This window comes from Cotesia glomerata, linkage group LG1 (assembly GCF_020080835.1).
Source record: "Cotesia glomerata isolate CgM1 linkage group LG1, MPM_Cglom_v2.3, whole genome shotgun sequence".
Classification (NCBI taxonomy): Eukaryota; Metazoa; Arthropoda; class Insecta; order Hymenoptera; family Braconidae; genus Cotesia; species Cotesia glomerata.
Genome location: NC_058158.1, coordinates 368841 through 394398, shown reverse-complemented (window position 1 = coordinate 394398; position 25558 = coordinate 368841). Strand labels below are relative to the sequence as shown.

At 32.0% G+C, this 25558-nt stretch overlaps 1 protein-coding gene and 1 non-coding gene across 2 annotated transcripts in view; both read right to left on the bottom strand.

The window, feature by feature from the left end:
* Window positions 1-2696: 2696 nt before the first annotated feature.
* Trnas-aga lies at window positions 2697-2800 on the bottom strand. Its single transcript has 2 exons — window positions 2764-2800; window positions 2697-2741 (listed from the first exon to the last, which is right to left on the bottom strand). It is a non-coding gene; the product is annotated as a tRNA-Ser (tRNA).
* Window positions 2801-8761: 5961 nt separating this feature from the next.
* The window catches only part of LOC123265760 (zinc finger SWIM domain-containing protein 8 homolog), a gene marked incomplete at its 5' end in the record, with an annotated part of 35651 nt that continues 18854 nt past the window's right edge, over window positions 8762-25558 (bottom strand). The window contains 7 exons of the mRNA XM_044729647.1: window positions 8762-9254; window positions 9337-9486; window positions 10529-11652; window positions 12726-13218; window positions 13305-15732; window positions 16498-17079; window positions 18324-18575. Of these exons, the coding sequence (XP_044585582.1) occupies window positions 9188-9254; window positions 9337-9486; window positions 10529-11652; window positions 12726-13218; window positions 13305-15732; window positions 16498-17079; window positions 18324-18575 (5096 nt within the window). The remainder of the gene's footprint in view (window positions 9255-9336; window positions 9487-10528; window positions 11653-12725; window positions 13219-13304; window positions 15733-16497; window positions 17080-18323; window positions 18576-25558) is intronic.

Genomic DNA, 25558 nt, shown 5'->3' with positions numbered 1-25558 from the left:
GCAAGAAAATGAGAAATGTCTCAGAACACATATATGTTGCCCGAGGCGAAGCCGAGGTCGACATATATGTGGTCTGAGATATTTATTATTTTCCTGCCATAGGTTTGTATACTATTTTTCTGTCCGACAGAGGCGGAAAGCGGCAATTTCGTTTAGCGCAGCGGGCCGAAAGTTGCCACTTTCCGCCTGGAGGGCAGAAATAGTATATTACACACCTGTGGCAAGAAAATGAGAAATGTCTCAGAACACATATATGTTGCCCGAGGCGAAGCCGAGGTCGACATATATGTGGTCTGAGATATTTATTATTTTCCTGCCATAGGTTTGTATACTATTTTTCTGTCCGACAGAGGCGGAAAGCGGCAATTTCGTTTAGCGCAGCGGGCCGAAAGTTGCCACTTTCCGCCTGGAGGGCAGAAAAAAATTTTTTTGCCCTCCGGGCGGAAAGTGGCAACTTTCGTCCCGCTGCGCTAAACTAAGTTGCCGCTTTCCGCCTTCGTCGGACAAAAATAGTATATTACACTCCTCGGGAAGTAAATAAGAAAGCCTCAGATCACATGTTTGTTGACCTCGGCTTCGCCTCGGCCAACAATTACATGTGATCTGAGACATTTCTTACTTTACTTCCCTAGGTGTGTAATATACTATTAATTTAATCTACATTCTGTGTAATATGTCACATTTTACATAGAAAACAAATTTTTTTCAAGTTTATTTAATTGTTTAAATAACTATTTGGCATCTAATACATGTAAATTTTCTTAAAAAAGCCACCGTAAGTTGTATCGTCAGGTGGCGGTGGGGTCACGCACCCAGCGAATAATTTGTTATCCCTATGTTAACAAATGCATTTGTTACCAGAACATGTCTTAGGTTATTTTAACAAAATTTTTTTCTGCGTGCAAGTGATTTTGACGCTTTAATTTAAGGAGTTTGTCGTTATATAGAGTTTACACTGTAAAAAATGTAATTTTCTCTTATGTATGGCCACAAGGGATTACGATCTCATGGTCAAATAAATAATGTATCTATCTATCTATCTATATTTGGAATCACTTCACATTGAACATCAGCCAATTTTTGTGCTGATCCTTAAATCACTGCCTTTGTTTTGTTAGGATTTAATTTAAGACCGTTTATAATACACCACTTCAGAATTATAGCAATTTCCTCATTCGGAATTCTTACAGAGCTTTCTATATCACAAGGTTTACATGTTAAATAGACAACTAAATCATCAGCATAAAACAAGTTGAATTGGTATATAGTAATTATAAAAAATAAATTTATCGACTATTTATAAAAAAATAATAAGCTAATTAACGGTTCTATGATTTTTGATCCTCCGACAAAATATCTTAAATAATTAAATTTTTTTAATAAAACACTGATAGAATTTATTTGTATTAAAAATATTTGTTAATAGTTAACAAATCATTTATTAGAGACCATTTTTTAAATATTATATTTTATTTATTAAATATTAATAAATCTTTTTAAATACTAAGAAATATTTGTTAAGGACTAAAAAGTCGTCTCTAATAAATGATTTGTTAAATATTAACAAATATTTTTAACTATAAACAAATCTTTCTATCAGTGAGGTAATTATTATTATCCTGAATTAGATAATAGTAGTTTAAGTACGTGATAATCTGACCGACATATTAATGTCCAGATCATATTAAATTAAAAAAAAATAATTATTATTTTAGCAATCCGCAATATAGGCATAAATAATTAGACTGCATTTTAATAATAAAAAATTAAGATTGCGGCTTAAAGATGAAAGATACAATAAAATTGATAACGAGCTTTTTTTTTTATAGAGAATTTAATTATCTACAAAAAAGTATAAAAAAATTTAGATATAAGACTCTGCAAATTCATCAAGTCATTGCATTCGAAAGCCAAGTTCATAAGTCGGCAAAAATTTTCTTTACACGATAATATATCTTATTTACGCTAGAATTAATTATAATTATTCGTGAGTAACTTTTAAATTTAATAAAACGTTGCAATAAATAATAAAAGAATTAAAGACACTTGACAATGAAATATTATTATTATCACGATAAATAAATGATTTCTGCGTGATTAATTCATATTAAACAAAAAAATTACATTTTTTTATAAATGAATGTTCATTTAAACGACCGATAATATGTTAAAAATTATTGATAAAAAAGTTATGAAAATTAATTGGTCAGTACTTTTCAAGCTGATAAAAATACACACCTTCATATGTTATCGGCATTAAAAATTTCCACGCGATTACGTAAATAACGTCATTTGTAATTATCTCATCGGCAATCGAGAGAAATTCATCGGTGTTTGCGCTGAGATAAGATGGTTAATTTTTTATCAAATGTCCTAGTAGTTGATATTAATTTTTATGTCAATTTTCAAGATATTTTGATAATAAATTTATTTAAAAAGAGATTTTATTAAGCTTAGATCAAATTGACCATAAAAAAAATTTTTTATGGCTTAATATATTTATTTATAATTTTTTATGTGATTACAAATGTTCTGATGTGAAAATTAGCGATATAAAATAATAATTTGTAAATTTTAATTTATAATTTTAAGACAAATTTAATATTAAAAAATATTTTAATGGTTGTGATTATTTAATTTTATTTATTATTTAAAATTTATAAGTACAGGATAATAAATAATAAAAAAAAAATTATCGCAGTCGGTAGGACTCGAACCTACGCTCCCAGAGGGAATCTGATAACTAGAACTGTGATAACTGTATTCTAGTCAGACGCCTTAACCACTCGGCCACGACTGCTGGCTCTCTCCACTTACATCCAAGGCCATATTTTACCTTACAATAATTTTTTTGAACAATAAAATTTATTTTTAAAGATAGTAATATTAAATTTGGACTTTTTTTAAATAAATTATTGAAGAAACATTTTTATAAAAATTTATTTCACCTTTTTTTAGATTAAAATTTTTTGTACTTTTACAAAAAATAAAACTAATTATTTTGAAAAAATTTAGTATTAATTTAATTTGAATAATTTGAGAAAAATAAAAAAAATTTTTGCTGAATTTTTTTAATTATTAAAAAAAAATTACGGAAAGAATAATTAAAATTTTTACAGAATAATAATTTTTATTTAAAATTTTACAATTTTAAATAATTGAATAATTAATTTAGATTAAAAAAAATTTTTTTTAAATAAATTATTAAAGAAACATTTTTATAAAAATATATTTTTTTACATTAAAATCTAATGGAAATTTTTTTGTAGTTTTACAAAAAATAAAACTAATTATTTTGAAAAAATTTCGTATTAATTTAATTAAAATAATTTTAGAGAAATAAAAAAAAAATTTGTTGAATTTTTTTAATTATTAAAAAAAAATTACAGTAAGAATAACTAAAATTTTTTCAGAATAAAAATTTTTATTTGAAAGTTTACAATTTTAAATAATTTAGATTTAAAAAAAAATTTTTTTAAATAAAAAAATAATTAACTATTGTATATTTTAATACTAAAATATTTTTTCGAATAAATAAAATATTTACCAAGAGAAGAATTGTAAATATATAATAAACTTACTAAAAAAAAAATAAATAAATAAAGAAGCAGGATGAATAAATGATGATATGCAAATATATGACGAGTATCATATTTATTATGACATCGATTTATAATATTTAATACAATATAATTTGTTATATGTATGTATATAATTATCTTCATTATAATATAATATATATATTTATATTTATTTATATATTTTTATTTATTTATTTATTTAAATCTTATATGTGAAAACCACACATACCTTAGCGATAAAAATCAAATAAAATAGCAAACACCAAAACAGCTATTATTTAACCAGCTAATTAATTTCTGCTCTCGGTTCTGTAAATAATAAGCGTTTAAATTAAACAAGTGTGTACATTTATATAATTCAAAATTAAACGATTAATTGTGAGCGCTGCAGACAGCCGAGATTAATTTATATCCATTAATTACTTAAATTTTTAATTGTCGTAATAATAAATTCATCGGAAAAATAAGCGTTAATTTTATAAGCTAATTCACTTAATTAAAGTTTACTTTTTTTAATTCACTTTAATTATTTCGGTGTAATTTATTAAACGTCCAAGTAAATTTCACCAGATATTTATTAATACGTAATGTCTGTTATATTTTTTTTATTATCTTTTTATATATATATTTATAATGTATAATATATATAATAATAGTTTTATAATTTCTATACGTACTTAATCGTTAAGTAGAAAATGTTTAAAGTTGCTTAGTAAATATATATATAATATGTTGTGTATGTATATATATATCACTGTATAAAATAAATATGACGTATTTACTCACAATATAATTTTTATCAAGGAATAGATATTTTCTTTATTTATTACTCTTAATTTTTTTTAAACATTACTTTTTTTTTTTAAATAAAAATAAAACCTGAATTTTTTTTTTAATCTATTGTAAAATAATTTATTAAAACTCGCGTTTCTACCCCTATTAATAATTACTTATAATTTTTAATATTACCTCTAGATAAATCTCTAAATCATTTACTATAGACTTTTCTGGTTTTAATTTTTTTTTACCAGTTTTTTTTTTTTTTTTTTTTTTATTTAATTCTTGACCAAGTGTAAAAATAGATTTATCAATCTCCGTTAAATCTCTTGCTTAGATTTTTTCATTTTATTTTTAAAATTTTTTAAACTTATTCTTTCTCACGTTACTGACTAACTCGGGCAGGATTTAGATTAGTTTTATTAGATTGCAAAAAGATATACTGAATTAGTAATGAGCTTTTGCTGGACAATTTAATTATTCGTAGAAACGCGAGTACATTAGCTATCGAAAAAAAAAAAAAAAAAAGAAAAATTTTTTTTAAGAGAATGATTAATTTTTTTGCAGAAAAATTTGATGAACAGCTAGCACTTTACTACCACATTTTTTTTAAAACTTATTAATTAATTTTTTTTTTTCATTTTTTCATTTTTCATTTCCTACACACACTAATTAGGCTAAACACCTATTCGACTAATGACAATTTCATAGATTATCATATAATGGGGATACATAAAATTTTTTTATTAATTATTACTGTTAATATCTATTTTTTTTTTTTTTTTTTGACTAATTCTACACTAGTCGAGGTATTCTAAAAATTTAAATCTAACCCGGATGCAAACAAACAGCAGGCGGCAATCTCGCCATCACAACTATTTTTAAAATTTAATTATCTTTACAATAATATTAATTTTTTTTTTTTAAACGGATTCTATTCACCACACGGAAAAAACAAGATTACACTGGATATAATCCCAGATTATACTAAGTGATATCTGGATTATAATTGTAATCTATATTATTAAGATAATAAGCAAAATTATGTATCTAGAAATGTATTTCTAGATACATAATTAAGAAATAACCTTGTATCTTGTGAACTATTGACATTTTTAAAGATATAAGCTCACCCCGACATTGCACTCATCGAGACCTTTCATTTGAGTACCCACATCAATTTTTCATATATTTATATATATTATATATATGTATATATGAAAAATATATGAAAATGCATGTGGGTACTCAAATGAAAGCTCTTGATGAGTGTATCATCGGGATGAGCTTATATCTTTAAAAATGTCAATAATTAAGAAATGACCTTGTATTTTGTGAACTATTGACATTTATAAAAATATAAGCTCATCCCGATGTTACACTTATCGAGACCTTTCATTAGAGTACCCACATCATTTTTTCATATATTTATATATATTATATATATATATGTATATATAAAAAATATATGAAAATGCATGTGGGTACTCAAATGAAAGCTCTTGATGAGTGTATCATCGGGATGAGCTTATATTTTTATAAATGTCAATAGTTCACAAAATACAAGGTCATTTCTTAATTATTGACATTTTTAAAGATATAAGCTCATCTGGATTATACTCATTATTATCTGGATTATAATTAGTATAATCTGAGATTATAATCATTATAATCTGAGATGATATCCAGTGTCATCTTGTTTTTTTCCGTACCGAGACAAACAAAGTGTGCAAAGTCATTTAATTAGTTATTACAATTGAGCAATTTTATGATGACAAATAAATATTTAAGCGATCGCGGATCCAGCCAGCCTCATTTGTCGCAAATTTTTTAAACTAAATTATTTTATCCTGTGACATATCACCAACAGAGACAAATCCTTGTCTTTTAAACAAAAGGATCTAGCCTTGCAGATTTAAACAATTATTTTTTTTTTTAAATCTTAATTATTAATTATAAATTACTAGTTTTTTAATTATTAAATTTTTCCCCGTCGACACTGGATTTTTCGATCGATTTTTTATTTTTATAATAATATTAATATGACAATAATTATAGTTGTAATTGTTATTGTTACGGTAATAATAATTATGATAAATAACTATATTAACAATGGAATTATTTAACACTGGAGAATATACGATTACAAGACAGAGCAATGTTTATATCTCTTATTAATATTAATTATTAATCTTAAATATTAATTATACGATATCAACATCGCTGGTTAGTAGTTATTAACTTGCAGACTGAGATTTTTCACATTGATTTTGACGAGGCACTGTTCAGTGTTACTAGAAAAACAATAACAATAAATATTATTTATTAATTTTTATTTTTTATTTATTATTTAGCGGCTTATTATTTATTTTTTAAAAAACAAATTTATTATTCAAAAATTTTTAAATTGCTTTAAGAAAAACAATCGCGAACGCAGTGACAATGGAATTGATTTACCCATCCAGTAATAATCAATTTACAATTACTATTATTATTTAAACTCTTAGTTTAATTTGATTTATCTTCTGGGATTTATGATAAATTATTACAATGACAATTATTATAATTAATAAATGTGTAAGCGAATAATAATAAGAGGCAGGTGTCGCAAAATTTTTTAGGTGATATGTCAACGTTTAATTTTATTTATTTTATTAATTCAAATAATTATAATTAAATTAAATTACAGAGATCATTCAATTACGGATTGTCAAATCTGACAATTTTTTTTTTTTTAAACGCATTTTTTTTAAATATATAAGTATGCATTTTATAAATTTTTTTAAATAATTTTGATCATAAAAAAAAAATATTAAGAAAATTATTTAATTATGCTAGATTTTTTTATTAAATATATAATTATAAAAAAAATTGAATATAAAATAATTTCGATGTTAAGTAAATATTTCCATACTGAATTTTTTTATTTAAATAAATAGTATGGTTGTGTATAAATATTTATTTATTTAATTACCGTATCGTCACTATAAATATATTTTTTCATATTTCCCTTTTTAGTTTATCGTCATCGTTTATGACAGCTTAAATCGATTAATTGAAATATAAAAAAATATTTATATTAATAAGACAATGAAATTCAATCTATCTAGTGACGAAATAAAATTTACTACCTAATTGACACTAATGACATAGTCATGGGATTAAATAATTGAATTAATCAATCAATTAATAATTCATCTAAATGACGATCGGTTAGCCTTGGCTTTTGATTTTATTATTTTTTTTTTATTTTTTAATGATTATTTGTAAATTATTTATCTACCATCAAATATTGGGTAAGTGTTATTTATTGAAAAAAATCATTAATTACTCTCGGAAAGAACAAGATGACACTAGGTATCATCCCAGATTATACTGAGTGATATCTGGATTATACTCATTGTAATCGATATTATCAAGAGAATAAGCAAAATTTTGTGGCCAATTAAGAAATGACCTTGTATCTTGTGAAATATTGACATTTTTAAAGATATAAGCTCATCCCGATGTTACACTCATCGAGACCTTTCATTTAAGTACCCACATCAATTTTTCATATATTTATATATATTATATATATGTATATATGAAAAATATATATAAATGCATGTGGGTATTCAAATGAAAGCTCTTGATGAGTGTCACATCAGGATGAGCTTATATCTTAAAAAATGTCAATAATCAAGAAATGAACTTGTATTTTGTGAACTATTGACATTTTTAAAGATATAAGCTCATCCCGATGTTACACTCATCAAGACCTTTCATTAGAGTACCCACATCATTTTTTCATATATTTATATATATTATATATATATGTATATATGAAAAATATATGAAAATGCATGTGGGTACTCAAATGAAAGCTCTTGATGAATGTAACATCGGGATGAGCTTATATCTTTAAAAACGACAATAGTTAAAAAAGTACAGTGCAATTTCATAAAAGTCATTATTTAATAACACAAAATTGTATTTATTTATAGTTCACAAGTCACGGCAGTGACTTGTACTAGCTATCTGAAATTTTTTTCACTTAGTATAATCTGGGATGATATCCACTGTCATCTTATTCTTTCCGTGTAGTAACACGCACTTTTTAAATTACCGAGTGGTGGATGCATGATTGTAGATATTTACCGTAAAAAAAAAAAATACCACACACTCAATTGCAAACAAAATAATTATGCCAAGTCAATAAAATTTTTTTTTATAAAAGCGGGCATCTTCGATCGTTCTTAAAAATAAATTTGAAAAAATATTTATTTATATCAACAATTACCAAAATAATTTTGTAAAAATAATTTCATCTAATTTATTAAAATTAATTTGACGCAAAAAAATAATTAAATATCTCGTGATTTATAAAAAAATTTAATACTTAAGAAATAAACAAGCCCGCGGAAAATGAGACCGATTAAAATTTATTATAATCAACTACGTTGTCCTAGCCTAGCGTCAGGGATGTTACGAGGCCTCGCAATAGAGTCTCTGTGAATTAGAGAAAGTGGCGGGCCAGTTGCGTAATGAATCGTTCGGTGCTGGTGATACTGCGGTGACCTGTCGAACATGCAAGGAATCGCTATTTTATCCCACGCGAGTTCGTTTATAGTGGCCAATCCTCTGACGTAGGTGAGGTTCTCCGGAGGATGCCGGTGATGCTGTTGATGTTGTTGCTGCTGATGTTGAAGTACAAGAGCTGTCCTGGCTGGTTGCTGCTGCTGTTGTTGATGTTGATGTTGTTGTTGAGGGTGAATCTGCTGGGCCGGAGGTGTGGGAGGAGCATGAAGGTGAGATGTGAGCCACGTCACGCCTGGCTCCGCTCTGTGTCATTTATTATTACTTTGCAGAGCGGCATTTATCTGAGCCCATAATTCTTTATTGCAAGCCGGAGATCTATAACACGAGAAACAGAGACATTGATTAAGTGATTAAAGTGTGTACGCTAGAATTCCTATGAGGAAAAATAATCGCTGACCTTTTCATAGACTGGAGCCACTCCTTAAACTGCGTGTGACCTTCCGGTGTAATATGGAAAGCAGCTCGCGCTGCGCAAACTATGCTCGCAAATTCTTCATACTCCCCTGACATTAAGTGATACAATTTATGATGCATACATTGAATGTACCTGCAATTATTTGTTATTTATTAGTCTTAAATAAATAATATATGTATTTAAACTTTCTATAAATTAATCTAATTATTTTTTCTTTTGTTGACCCAGTTATTGACTTGTATTTTAAAAAGTAAAATTTTCTATTGCTTGTTTTTCTTCTTATCAAATCTTGACCTTATTTTTTTATATAAATTATGCAATAGTTATAAAATGAAATTTTATGTAAATTATTCATAGCAAAAGTTATAAAATTATTTTATTATCTATAATAAAATTTCAAGATTAAAAAAAATAATAATCTAAATTATTAAGTGAATAAGAAAAATTTTGTTTCCAGGATAATCATATGATTAAATCGATTTTTTTAGTGAAATTTAATTTTATTACAAAAGTTTTAACTTGAATTTGTGCCTTTTCAAGGTTTCATATCAATCTCACGGATAATGACCTTGTATCTTGTAGAATATTGACATTTTTAAAGATATAAGCTCATCTAGATGTTATACTCATCGAGACCTTTCATTTTAGTACCCACATCAATTTTTCATATATTTTATATATTTATATATATATATTATATATACAAATATATGAAAAATATATCAAAAATACATGTGGGTACTCAAATGAAAGCTCTTGATGAGCGTAACATCGAGATGAGCTTATATTTTAAAAAAGGTCAATATTTAAGAACTGACTTCGCTATCTTGTCAACTAATGATATATTTGAAGATATAAGCTCATTCCGGTGTTACACTTATCGAGACCTTTCATTTGAGTACCCACATCAATTTTTCATATATTTTATATATTTATATATATATTATAGATATATGTATATATGAAAAATATATCAAAAATGCATGTGGGTACTCAAATGAAAGGTCTTGATGAGTGTAACATCAGGATGAGCTTATATCTTGAAAAATGTCAAGAGTTAAGAATATACAGTGCAATTTAACTAAAGTCATTATTTTATAATGCTTATTTATAGTTTACAAGTCACATAGTGACTGCAATATTGCTAGTAATAAAAATAATAATAATATCTTACATTTGCTGACACTTGTGAACGATAGGTGCTAATAGCGCTGACCTCAAATGCTGCAAAAACATAGTAGGATTGCTTCTCGAGTGGAAAGTAGCAGCCTCAAGAGCAACATCATGAAGTACAAATGGACTGACGATGCTGTTGACAGTGCACATGCAGAGCTGGTTAAAGCACTGAGTGCCGAGGCGCTTTGAAATTCTGAGTAACCATTTAACATCCTCGCCGTAGGGCGGATTCCTCGCGTACTTGGCTTGCGGTCTGTCGTCATGTACCCTGCGGGCGAGAGTTTCCAATGCAAGCATACCGACCCGATAGGCAGCAACAAGTGGACGCAACTGCTGAGGACTGAAGGCCTGGCTCTGTCGATGTACTTGCGGTTGGGGTCGAACAGTCGAAATAATCGGCTGGGCTTGGACCATAGCCGGTCCTTGCATGCCATTGTGACCGGGGATCGAGCCAGGGACTTCCTGGGGGACATTCACCGGCATCGGCTGCTGCATTCCGAACATGTGGTGGCCGCCAGGCAGCGGATGGACGTTAACCGTCGTCACCGTCGGCTGAGGGTAGTACTGCTGGACAGGCGGCGGCTGGGTCACCGGCGGCGGGTGTCGCTGGTGCTGAGGGTGCACCTGGTGCGGAGGCATCGCCGCGTGGTACATCTGCATGTGCGGAGGCGTAGGAGGCAGCGCCACGCGGTGCGGAGGCATCTGTCCGCCGAACGCCGGGATCGGGTGGTGAGGATGCACGAAGCTGTAGGGTCCTACGGTGTAGGGCAACCCGACACCCGGCACCAGAGTCGTCATCGTCGGGTGAGGAGGATAAGGTTGCGGTGGCGGCTGAGTACTCGTCACCACCACCGTCTGCGTTGGTCCTGGCATCATTTGTCCGATGTTCAGGTCCAGATGACCTTGTCCTGGTTCTACTATCAGAGCGCCGTTCGGGTCCAGTTGGAGGTGGTCGTGCGGAATATCATCTTGCTGCTCGCCACCGGGTGTGTGACGGAGATACAGCTCGTACCAGTATTTCGCGACTTGGAAGAGTACTTCTGGATAGACTCCGCCGCCTTTTGCTGTGTTCTCCACCATGATACACGCTTTTTCAAGCATAAGATCGCTTTGTTCTTTGCACTGAAATTTTAATTAAAAATAAATTATTATAAAATTATCACTATAGAATATAAAAGTTAGTAATTTATATTATTAAGAGAATAAGCAAAATTTCGTGGCCAGTGTATTTATATGATAAACTCTAGATACATAATTGAGAAATTACCTAGTATCTTGTGAACTATTGAAGTTTTTAAAGATATAAGCTCATTTCGATGTTACACTAATCGAGATCTTTCATTTGAGTACCCACATCAATTTTTCATATATTTATATATATTATATATATATGTATATATGAAAAATATATCAAAAATGCATGTGGGTACTCAAATGAAAGGTCTTGATGAGTGTAACATCAGGATGAGGTTATATCTTTAAATTTTTGTGGCCAGTGTATTTATATGATAAACTCTAGATACATAATTAAGAAATGACCTTGTATCTTGTGAACTATTGACATTTTTAAAGATATAAGCTCATCCCGATGATACACTCATTGAGACCTTTCATTTGAGTACCCACATCAATTTTTAATATATTTCATATATTTATATATATTACATATATGTATATATAAAAAATATGTCAAAAATGCATGTGGGTACTCAAATGAAAGCTCTTGATGAGTGTAACATCGAGATGAGCTTATATCTTTAAAATATATATTTATATATATTACATATATGTATATATAAAAAATATGTCAAAAATGCATGTGGGTACTCAAATGAAAGCTCTTGATGAGTGTAACATCGAGATGAGCTTATATCTTTAAAAACATCAATAGTTAAAAAAGTACAGTGTAATTTAACAAAATTCACTTTTTAATAAAGCAAAATTTTAATTTTTTATAATTCACAAGTCACGGCAGTCACATAGTGACTGCAAGGTTACTGGTAATTATTAATTGAATTATTTCTTTGTTATTAAATAATTTATCTGTATTTCATTAAAATTAAAATTGTATTAATTAATTAATTTTATACTGAGTTATATCACATACAAATGTAAGCCAATATATTTTAAATACTGCTGGCTCTGAGGGAGCTCAAATTCCAGAGTAAAATAAAATTTTTAACCAATCTATCTACCTGTAAAATGGCTCGCTGAATCTCATTGGGATTGAGGGCGTGAGCGTGAGGCAAGCAAGACAAAGCCAACTCAGCAGCAGCACGAACCATATTAGGATCGCTACCACGTGAAGATTTGTCTGCAATGCTAACAGCCTCGGGAGGCGTGAGATGGCCTTCCCAGCTGTCGATCAGGAACCAAATTGCCGGAGCGCCGATTTCCATGGCCTGACCGGTGATCCATGATACGTGGCTCGAGTAGGTCCGACTGAGCCAATTAGGACTGACGCAGTTGTGAAGTCCAAGTGCATAGAGTCCAATTTGAAAGGCACACATGTGTAGCGCACGATGAGGACCATGGTGGTTTTGATTAGTCGACGCCTGGGTGAACAGCGAGGTCGAGCTGGTGCCCCCAGCTTTTAGCAGAACTGTCTTGGCCAACTCGCACATAAAGTGAGCTCCGGCTTCCGAGGGCTGGTTCGGGATCGACGGGTAGACCTTCTTGCACTTGTACCTAAAAGGAATACCAACAATTAAATTAAATCTAATAAATGTAAAGAACAATAATAAATAATTAGATTCTTCTCTTGCCTGCCTAACCTCGTTTCCTTGGTCCTGGTGGAAACCGGAGGCTGGGAAGCCTGAGGCTGGACCGTGAGAGCACTCATGCCAGCTTCGAGCTCAGCGCTGGTGCTGCTGTGAGGTCGACTGCTAGTTCCGGCGATTCCGTCGCCACTGCCGCTGACATCCGTCCCCGTCAAAGGCGACGAGCACATTTTAGTCCGCCGGAAGTTCGCCAGCTGGCTCTTGGTCGGCGGGTTCGAGCTGTAATAGCTGCTGACAATTGGCGTCTTAATCAGCTGATGAATCTCCCGATCTAGAAGCTTGTCCATTATCTTAGCGACCTTAACCGGCTCGTCTTTGTAGTGCAAAAGCAGCGTTATCGCGAGATCTCCTCTCTGTCGTCGAGTGCCTTCGCACAAAAGCGGATGATCAGCCTCGCTGACATTAGCTTTGAGCCCCAGAGCAGCTACAGCCGCGTCGAACCCGAGATTCTCGTCCTCCTCGTTGGTCAGCGTCGACCACTCGCCTTTCATTTTCAACGAAGTGTTGAGCGCGTCAAATATCAAACTCGCCAGCATTATCGGCAACAACGCGTGGCCACGTGACCTCAAAATACCATCACGAAGTTGCTCAGCGCGCTGACGCAGCATTGTTAATTCAGCCGGCCCCAGTGGAATCCTCTTCAGCAGTCCCACGAGCTCGCTCTCTTGGTGTGCTAATTTAACTTCCAGGGGCTTAGTACTCGCCGGAGGTCGCGCCATTTCTAGCCCAAATAGACCGACTCTGAATGCCAGATTGTGGTGCTCGAAATTTTCCATTAAAACTGTGCACAAAAACGCGCACTTAGCCAGAGTCGCTGAGGCCAAACAAGTAAGCTGATGAGACGCCGGATTAACCGGCTGTTTTTTCCGCTTGCCTTTTAAAACCACCGGCGGGACTTCAATCATCAAATCCGGCGGATGCGACAGCAATTCTTCCGCTAATTTAACACTGAGAATACAAGCCTCGCGTGTGTGCCCGTGAGCGTAGAGGCCCTCAGCTCGTGCGAACAAAATGTCCCAAGGGTCCTCGGTTTTCTTTAGATTCCCGAGAACGGCACTGGCGCTGGCTCCGTGGCTGTCATTCTTCAAGTCCTTAATCTCCGTGGCGGTCATACTGGCCATGGCTTTAGTGTCGTAATAATAAAAATTGTACTCGTCCCCGGAGGGGCTGTCGCTGCTGGACGACGAGCTCTCATCCTTGGAGGGTCTTCTCAAAGGGTCCTTAGCTAGACTACACTCATTGGTGTCTCGTTTGTTACCACCACAACCAACTGGTACGGCTTTGCTGGTGGAAGCCGTGGAGGTGCTCGCTTGCTGAGGATCTCTGTACTCTGCTATCGGGGCGATGCGACACTTGGATGGATCTATGGTGACTTTATTAATGCAACTGTCGCTGCTGTCACTGTGTGTCTCGGAGGAGGCGTTTGACCGGTGCTTGTCCGAGCCTTGAGCATTCTTCAAGCTGACGTTGCTGTTGGAGGAGGACTCGCTGCCTCCGCCCTCCTGCGAGTCAGTGTCTCCGCCGCAATTGTTCAGCTCGCCGTACTCCCGACGCACCAAGTCCACCTGGGACGGCAGCGGAAACGCCGGCAAGTTCGACATATCACCGTCGTTCTCGCAGAATCCCTCGGAACTCACGCTGCTTCTGTTCCCGTCATTCGCGGCGTTGTTCCCGGGATTGTTCCTGGAACAGAAGCCGGGAAAATCTCGGGAGTTAAGTCGCTTGCGGTCTATGTAGCTGAAATCAACTAGACCCATGCAGTGGGGTCGCCTGCTGTGGTGGTGAGAGTTCGGTGGTTGGCAATTCAATACCGCGGCGCTCGAGTTAACTTGATTAACTTCAGTTCGGGTGTCCCCGGCGTGGCGGAAGCAAGTGAAGGGACAGTGGTACATTGGATTGCTGCCAGCGGTGTAAGTGATTCCCGGCAGAGTGTACTCGTCCCAATCGAGATAGCAGGCCTCGAGAGCCGGCTTGAATCCGGTGAAGACCTCGATGTCGGTTTTTAGAGAGTCCTTCTGGCTGCCACCGTGATTACGGTTCTGGGTATTATGAGAAACAGTCCCCCGGCTCTTGGTCACCTTGTCGATGACTTTCATGTGCCAGGCTGTGAACTGTCCGTGGAGCATCTCGCGCTCGGAGGGAGACAGACCTGGGTTCAACGCCGCCAGCCGCCACAAAAGGACTATCTCGTCGCAGAGAGAGGAACAGGCGTGCTGGGACGCGTGGGCGTTGTTGTTCATGCTGCCGTGCTTGCCGCCTCCGTGGCCGGTTCCATTTAGCAGGGCGATCTTGGTGTTGAACCACCAGACGAGGAACTGCTCGCACGCCATACACTCCTCGGTGATGATCTCCAGTAGGGGGATCGCGTTCCGGTCTGTGCGCTTGAACATCTCCCGGACTATCGAGAGCAAGTTCCACATACCTTGGAAATATTTAAGAAAATTTATGATTATCTAATCTCTACTGACTTGTAAAAATTGTAAAATTAATAATTAGGGTGGCGGAAAAAAAACCGACTTTTTTTTTGTCTCGAGTGAAAAAATTTGTTTTTGGTTTTTTTTAAATTTCAAAAATCGAAATTTTTTTTTTTAATTTTTTTTCTCGTTACGTCATAATTTTGTAGACCAAAAAATAAGTTCCTGAAAGTTTCAGTTGAAAATTAAAATTTTGAAAGGTCATTCATAATTTTTTTAAATTTTAGAGTCAAAAATGCTAATCCAATTACATAGTCACTAATAAATTAAAAAAAAATTATGAGCGACCTTTTGAAATTCATATTTTGAACTGAAACTTTTAGAAAAACCTTTTTTTTTTGGTCGATAAAATTATGACATAACGAGAAAAAAAAAATTAAAAAAAAAAAATTCGATTTTTGACGATTTTTGAAATTTAAAAAAATTTGGAGCAACCTCTTAAAAATTTTTTTTTAAGCTGTCCTTTGGAGAGAGCTCTTAAAACGGTTTTTTTGCGCCACTCTATACCACATTATATCATCTTTTGCGCCACACTATACCATTCTATGATGTTATAACTTGTAAAAATTTACATTGAATCTTTGTATTATAGTTACTATATTATATTATTTATATTTTATAATACAGTCCTTACAAATAATATTGTATTAAATACCTTGCCATTTGGCCTGTGCCTTGGCATATATTACTAATAAATAAATAAATATAAATACCCTCGGGCTCCCGGCCTCTCAGAGGTCTCAGCAACGAGGACCATTCTGTCGCGGCTGGTGGCGCTGTCGTGCTCAAGTAATTGACGTCACTGAAGACAATGGGCGAGGGAACGCAAAATTTTATCAGAATTTTTTTAATATTCCCGTGGAGCGTCTTCTCATCCAAGTACCAGGAGGTCTGGTCGTGGGCGGAAGCCCCAGCGGTTGGATCTGGGGCCCCGCAGTAGCTGTTTATCGCGCTCGGCTGGGTCGACAGCAATTCGTCCAACAGCCTTTGGGCGGTTGGTAAAATCTGCTGCGGAAGCTCGCTTATCAGATATTGGGCGAACTTCTGGAGCTGCTCGCGGTGCAACCGCGACAGTGACTCGCTTACCGGAGCACGGAGACATACTTGAGTTGGTAAGTGGATTCTGTGGAGACAAACTGCTACTACGTGAGAACACCAGTAAGCGGCGGAAGTACAAGTACAGTTGCAGGATGTTATCCTTCGGCGGTCGAATGTTACAGATACTTTGAAGGGCTCCTTGTTGTTTATTGACCCTGTACATACTTGCGTATTTACGGTGGCACTTAGGTGGAACCCTGAAATGACATTTAATTAACAATTGTTCTCTTTGAAGAGAGTTTGATAATTATTGAAGTGAGTGAAATTTTAAGATAAGCGCGCATCACTGTACGGCTGCCTAATTTCAAAACACAGTAACTAACAATTTTAAGATTTTTTAAAATTTCTTTTATTAAAAAAAAGTTTGCGCGCCAAATTGATAAAAAATTTGATTTATGAATAGAGAATACTTGAATATAAATATTTTTAAGAAAAAATACTTGAAATTAAGGTCTAAAAGTCATAAAAAATGCAGCAATACTAAAAAAAATCAGGTATACAAATTTTGGAGTTACTGTGTTTTAAAATTGGGCAGCCGTGTAACACAAAAGTAACAGGTTAAAGTTGGCCACAGAATAAAATTAAAAGTATATTTTTTTTTTTAATGACTAACTTAACTCGTATACAGACTAGTAGCAAAGTATCCAACGAAACGTTGTTATTTTCAAATTCGATAAAAATACCATTTAATATGAAATATATTATTCATATTAATAATTAATTTTAAAAAGTGATCAATTAAATATTTTAGTTTTTGTTTAACTTGGTAATAATTTTTTTTTTTTTAATTAATATTTTTTCAAAAATAATAATAATTTCATTAATTAAAATATAAACATTGTAGTACCTATTATATTTAGGTATCTTTTTATTGAGTTCATAATTTTTCAATACAGACTTAATCATTTGGTTTTTGTGTCGAATCTAGTAATTCTATCCATATTTTTTAAAATTTATATTATAGACCATTTTAATAATTTTTCGGAATTTTATTGGAAACAAAATCTAGTTTCGTACTAATACAATACTTGTCTTTTAATTCATGTAATTAATATTATTTTTGAATAAACATTAATTAAAAAGATATTCTCACTAGGTTAAATAATAAATAATGAACTATTTTATAAGAAACATATTTTAAATAAATAATTAAAGTATTTTATAATTATCGATTGTAAACTATTGATATTTTGCAACTCCAAAATTAGTTGATTCAGAAAAATCTTGAATTAAATTCATATGATAATTGATGATTTTATATTTATACGGTATAGCTAAATATTTACTATAATAAAACCTTATTGATTGTTTTTAACATTTTTCTTCGATTATTTTTGCATTTGTTTTTCTTTAAAATTTTTTTTATTACATGCCAAAGAAGTATAACTTCTGACGCGTGTAAATAAGTACACACACTATTTTTTTTTTTTTTTTTAATTACCTATCTGTAGGGGATCTTTGACACTTTTTGAACGGAATAAATGTTCGCCTCGTTGAAATTCATCCGCGCTACCGTTAGCCAGGCAAGAGTAAAGCCTGATGTCTTCCTCGTTGTCCGGAAAACTCCAGAAGGCTATTCGAAGCTGAAGCTGCTCGGGAACTGGAGGGTAAACGTGCTCCACCAGCTCGAAGGGTATGTGCGACGCGACACATCTCGCCGAGAGCTCACACAAAGTCGGCACCTGTTGTTTGTCTGAAAAATAAATTATTCAATCCATTAACTAACTTTGTTCGAACTTTAATGAGGATTAAATTAAATTTTTTTTAAATTAAAATTCAAATATTTTTTTATAAGCTCGCAATTATATTAAAAAAATTCTCAAAGGTTCTGAAATTTACACTGCAATAGGTTACTCCGGAAACTAATTGCGGAAACCTTAAATTACCTTATCAAATAAATAATTTTATTTTTTTTTTGCACCTGATAAAGGGAAACTGGTCAAGGCAACTCTGTTTATATTTGTCGAGAAGGTAATTTGTTATAGCGATAACAGTAACACACTAGTGCAATTACTAGTACGTCGGTAGAGAAACCACATTTCGTGACAAACTCCTCACTCTCTTTCTCTTTACGAGGGTTGTCGTGTTAAATAAATTTAGTTTCGTTAGGAAATAAAATTATACAAGTTATAAATTGATAAAATAAAGTTAACCTGCCAGTACGTTAGCTAATTTGTTATAATTATTATCAGTTGGAAGATTGTAAGAAAAAATAGCAAAGCAAGTCGGGAATTACGTAGCAGTATTTTATTTACAAAAAAGTAAGATTAATTGTAACTTTGATTTTTTCCTTTTAAAGGCGAGAGAGCGTACGAAATATTCGGTAGGACGGAAACGAATTGCCGTAGTGTCAAAGCTCATACCTCACTCGGAAAATAATGGCCGCGCAGCCTGTTCACCCGGGAAAACGTTCCAAACCAGCTACGGGGAATCCCAAACGATAGAGAAAGCTCTACAATACCAGCAACAGTAACCAACCAGCCAGGGGTGCTTTTGCGGATAGCTGATCCAACACTCTAGCCACTTCACTGTACACCCTAGAAATTCGAAAGGAGAAAGAGGGTGTGCTACAAAATACAATAGAACTACTGCTAGTTATATTCGTTAGTTTCTCCTGTGTATTTTGGGTAGTTTCATTCCAGAAAAGGAATTTTCACTGGTGAAACATTTATTACCGGTGAGTTTTTTTGAATTGTCAAAGTGTCAAGAGCTTTCTGCTATTACTAGGCAAACTTCAAAGTCTACAACTGCTCACAATCAATAGTTTCTTTTTCTTTTTCTTTTTCTGTTTAATATCACATGCTGACTACAAAAAGTAAAGGTGAAAAGCTGTTAAACATTGATATCTTTCCGGTATCATGTACATGCTAGATATTAACTTTATGACGATGTCGTTAAATCTACGGATTATTATTCTACATAAACATTTAATGCTTATTTATTTATATTTGTTTTATGGCTTAATTTTTTTTTAAGAAAAAAATTTGCACTGAAAAAATTTATTAAGATATGGAAAGTATTTTAATTTAAAAAAAGACATGGAATGAAATTTATTTTAACATAGATAAGTAGGTCGTAATACACATTGCCTGAAAATAGTTCAAATTGAGCTCTTAACTTCGATAAAATAACTAATAATTGTCAAAAAGTTAACGTTATACACGTCAAATTAGAAGTAATTTTGTGAGCTTTCACATGAATTTTTCAAAAATCAGCTATCTTTTTGCTATTAAAAGTTATACATAAATGAAGTCACCGAAAACGTAATTTTTATTATTTTGATCATTTTGAAGAGCTACTATTTCTGAACTAATCAAAAGATTTCGCTTATTGTAAGTCTCATGCAAGCTTATTTCATTAGTAACATTGATAAGTCGGTTGCACTACACATTGCCTGAAAATGGTTCAATAGATCTCTTAACTTTGATAAAATAACTAAAAATAGTCAAAATGTCAATGTTATAAACGTCAAATTAAAGGTAATTTTATGAACTTTCACATGAATTCATAAAAAATTAGCCATCTCTTTTCAATCAAAATTTATACATCAATGAAGTCACCGAAAACGTGATTTTCACTATTTTGATAATTTTGAAGAGCTGTCACTTCTAAATTTATCGATGGATTTCGCTCATCTTCAAAATCATTCAAGGTTATTATCCAAAGAATATGTGTGAAAAATTTCATCTAGATCCGTCAAGAATTGTAGACACAATCGCGGCAACATCCCACGTTATACATACATAAATTTTTTAACTAACGTTATTTTTAAGCTTTACTCGACTAGTTAAGAAAAATTACGACAAAATTCCAACATGAAAACCAATGCAAAAGATTGATTTTTATGAATTTTACCTAAAAATAAAATGTAAGCACTTATTGTTTGTTTAAAATAAAATTGCAATTATAATGATGTACTTATTAAAGACGGTGGAAGTTGAATTAAAAGCGAGAACAATAAATATCGTTACTCTTAATATTACATTATATTATGAACAAGTTGAGGAAGAGTATGAGAAGAAAAGGAGCACCCTCAAAGTAATAATTCAATTATTGCTCCCTTTTCCGCGAGCCGTAAAATAAAGCACGATGTGCTCTATACTAATAATCTCATCAATTTTAAAAACGACCGTATAATTTGTATAACAAATACTCTTGGACGGTAAATAAATTACTGCTTCCAGCAATATAAATTATTTTATAATAATAATGTATTAATTTTATTGCTAGTACGGTTTATAGAAAATTTCAACATCAAAGCAGTATTATAAATTAATATAAAAGCAATAATATAATCTTTAAAACCTAGAAGTGGAATAATTTACATAGAAACTGCTGGATGTTGATTTTTCTAAACAACTCTTTTAAATATAACCATATAATTAAATGGGTTTTATTTATGTTTATATTTATTAGAGGGAGAGCTCTTGATTCGGTGGATTTTTATAGTAATTCTCCCGCGTACATTTAACACTCATTGGCTTCAATAAATTTAATCACCAGCACTTTCACTGTTACACTCTACTCCTAGCCGGAGTTATGGTGAAGAGAAGAAGAAAATTCCGAGAGCAATGTACTGGAAATGGGTATAATTCACTTCTTCGGGGTATATCTATATATTAATGAATAAATATATATGAAGATGGGGGCGTAGGGTGAGATTGCGAGCCGTGGGAAGATTCAGCCAGAAGTAAGTGAGATTTAAAAAGCCAAGAGATATTTTTGAGAAAATGATATTTCTCTGAGAAATACTATTACGGAAATAAATGTGCATCTGGTATTTTAGATGCAGGTGATGCAGGTGCTGCTGCTCTACCTCGAACCTTCGAATAACATCCAGGGAAATAAATTTACTTGGCATTAGCATTTATATGAACCGCCGAGTTTAACACAAAGTCCATCGACTCGTGAAAATATAAAATATTTAATAAAATTCAATGAAACAATTCGATAAATGATTATCGGAAAATGCTAATGCCGCTCTTGTACTTTCATTCTTAAATAAACAACCGAATATTCATGATTATTATTAAATAATTGATTAAAATAAATTATTTAAAAATAAAAGACTTATGACACTTACAGAAGGATTTATTAACTATTAATAATTTGATTTATTAAATTTAAATAAATATTTTTTAACATTTAATAAATATTTATTTGGGAGGAAAGTATATTTATTAATAGTCAATAAGTATTTATTAAAAGTTAATAAATATCTTGTTGAGTGAATTTGTTTCACTTGCGATTTCATATGATATGAACATTGCTTGCAAACAATAATCATCTTTATAAATTATTTGCATTAATTATATTACATTATAATATTGTTTATTGTAAAATATCAAATTCTATCACAGCTCATAATTATCTTTTATATTTTTAAATATTAAAAAGGTTAATTTATTTAGTGAATTTAATTATTATCGTGTATTCTAGCTCTAGGATTATCAAAAGTGTCAAAAGAAAATTGCTATTTTTGCTTTTTATTTTAAATAAATATTTTAATATATTTAAATTCATTAACCATTAATAAATATTTATTAACATTTAATAACAAGGTATTTAATAAATAATTTATTAACTGTTAATAAATATTTATTAAATTCAGGGTTGGCAATGGCCTGGTCGGCTCGGTGCTCGCTTTTCGAAAGAGTGGGACCCGGGTTCGATCCCAGCACGCACCAATATTTTTCAGTGATTATAATTAAAAATATGTGCGTTACGTTACGTTGCCCAGCCTCTGAAAGTGGCAGAGATAGCCTCGCGGCACACGTCTGACTTGTGGGCGATCGCACATTTTAAGCAACAACTTGAATGGGTGACCACTCTAGTCAGCGTTGGCTAGCGCGAGGGATCTCTGCACACTAGGAAAGAGGCCTATAATAATGCTCCCGTGGTCGATAAAGAAGAGTTTCTTATCAATCACTGTAGACTTAACCCAGCTCCGACTGTACTAACATGGGTTTTCTCTGTGGTTTTCCCATGTTACTGTTCCAATAGCCGAGTGGTGAGGATCAGGGCAAATGCGGTACAGAAGGCACAAGTCGGTCCACAGCCGCAATGATAAGGCAGAGTTGTTAACTAAGCAGAATGATAAAGCTTAGGGTGTAAAAGGGCGTTATTACGCCTGTACACTAGAAATCCGTATACAAATATAAATATTTATTAAATTCTATGATGTTAAAAAATCATTTATTAACAGTTAATAAAAATTATTAAATATAAACAAATCCTTTTATCAGTGCATGATTATAATTCAATAATTGATTAAAAAAATAAAAGATTTATTATTCAATAACTAGGTAATCTGCGCATGGCTCCTCGATTATTCAATGTAATCAACAGCCTCGATTTTATCGGAATAACTCATCCGCTCCTCTATTTAACTTGCCCGGTTTTGTTAAAAAATTTTCCATCATCTCTCACCAGAGAGATTACATCGCGAAAGTCCATTAAAAACCGAACACCCGGCGAACAAAATAACCTCTCATCCCGTCGGGGCTGAGAATATATTTTTTATTTGATTTTCACTGCTCACTTAAGCTCGCCGGATGATTGTTGCCGCGGAAAATGGAGCCAGCACCTGGAGTAATAGGGGTAATAGGACTCTTGGACAATCCAGGATGCAGTCCTGAAAGTTCCTGAAAGCTAGCTGGCGTCTAGATTAAGCCGGAAATAAGTGAAAGAGAGACGACTGGAAAAGTCGAGGGGGGATGGAAAAAATGGAAAAAAATGTGAGATGAGTTTTAAAAGAGGGGATGTCGGATTAGAACATGCCAACCCGGTAATTGAGACAAGGGAAGTCTTAATGACCTACTTGGCGCTTGTCATTCTCTTTGGATTTCCTATTTTCATTTACCTTCACCGTAAACTATTTAATTAATGTAAATACACTGATAGAAGGATTTGTTTATATTTAATAAGCTTTATTAAATGTTAATAAATATTTGTTAACAGTTAACAAATATTTATTGACAGTTAATAAGTAATTTATTAAGTAAAATTTATTAATTATTAATAAATATTCATTAATGGTTAATTAATATTTGTTAACTGTTAATAAATATTTATTTAAAATAAAAAGCAAAGACACTTTTTATAACCCTGAAGCTGGAATACATGATAATAATTAAATTCACTAAATAAATAAACCTTTTTAATATTTAAAAATATAAAAGATAATTATGAGCTGTAATAGAATTTGGTATTTTACAATAAACGTTATTATAATGTAATATAATTAATACAAATAATTTATAAAGATGATTTTTGTTTATAAGCAATCATCTTCATATCAACAAATTCACTCAATAAAATATTTATTAACTGTTAATAAATACTTATTAACTATTAATAAATGAAATTTCTTCCCAAATAAATATTTAGTGAATGTTAAAAAATATTTAATAAATTAAATAATTGTCTTCAAATTATTAATAGTTAATAAATCCTTCTATCAGTGTATAAACATCATTTGATAATTATTTAAATTAAAAAGTATTTGGGAATTTTTAAAATTCTTTTAAGTAGACAACAAAAGACTTGAAAGCAATTTCGGAAAAATATTAAGCGAGTACTCGCTTATTTACTCCATTTTGAATAGTAGTATTCAGATGTGATGGCGAGAAATTTTAATGCCCGGGCGAGTTTGTAAAAACAAGAGGCATTACGCAAATGAGGAGAAGCTCTGTCCTATCTACTATCTATCTACTATCTTTTATCCACCACTGTTTAACGGTTTTACTCTCAAGGATGCGATGCACTACTCATTTGTGAGTGCAAAAACTCAACAATAGGCGCTATGCTCTGCACTGAATTTAAATCATTATTATTATCAAAAATATCTCCAATACAATGCCATTCAATTAACTGATAAATTAATTTAAATTAATATTAACGGTACATTAATTACGATAATAATTATTTGATAAATTTGATGAAATATTTACGGAAAGAATTTCGATGCCAAGAATGTTATTTATTAGAGAAAATAATTACTGATCGTCAGATATTAAATTAAAATATGTTATTATAAAATTTAATCTTGTTAAACTCGCGGTGAATAAATTAGTATTTTTTTTTTATTTTTTATATTGTGTGCAATTGCAAGAGGGAAAAAACATGTGCGAGTATATGAAAGGGTTTGGAAAATAAATTACATATATTGTAAAAGATATTGTGCTCTATTGATGGTGGCTCGTGCCGAAATATTTGACGGAATAAAATAAAAATCATCCGAGTAACAAGAGGTAGGAAAAAAATATAAAAGGTATGAAATTTCGTGCTGCCGTCATCAGTTTTAGACTTTTTATTTTTTCTGATACCACAATAAATATGCAAAGCTGAATGGCTCGCCGATGAATACCGGTCTTTGAGAGCAGCCTCAATGATTTTCACACAGAGACCCTGTAATTTGTTACACATGCTTGATGGATAACGACCCGGTGTCCATCAAGGTTATTCAAAGTTCCTATTTATTTATTTGTTTGTTAATTAACAACCAAGCTCCGGTTGAGTAAAATGTAACCGTAAAATTACGACGAGAAAATATAAATGTATAAATCAGATATGTTTATATGCTAAATTGCTATTTATTTTATTTATTTTAGACAGATCAAGATAACTGATTCGTTAACAAGCAAACGGTAATTAATTTACGAAGGTATATCTCAA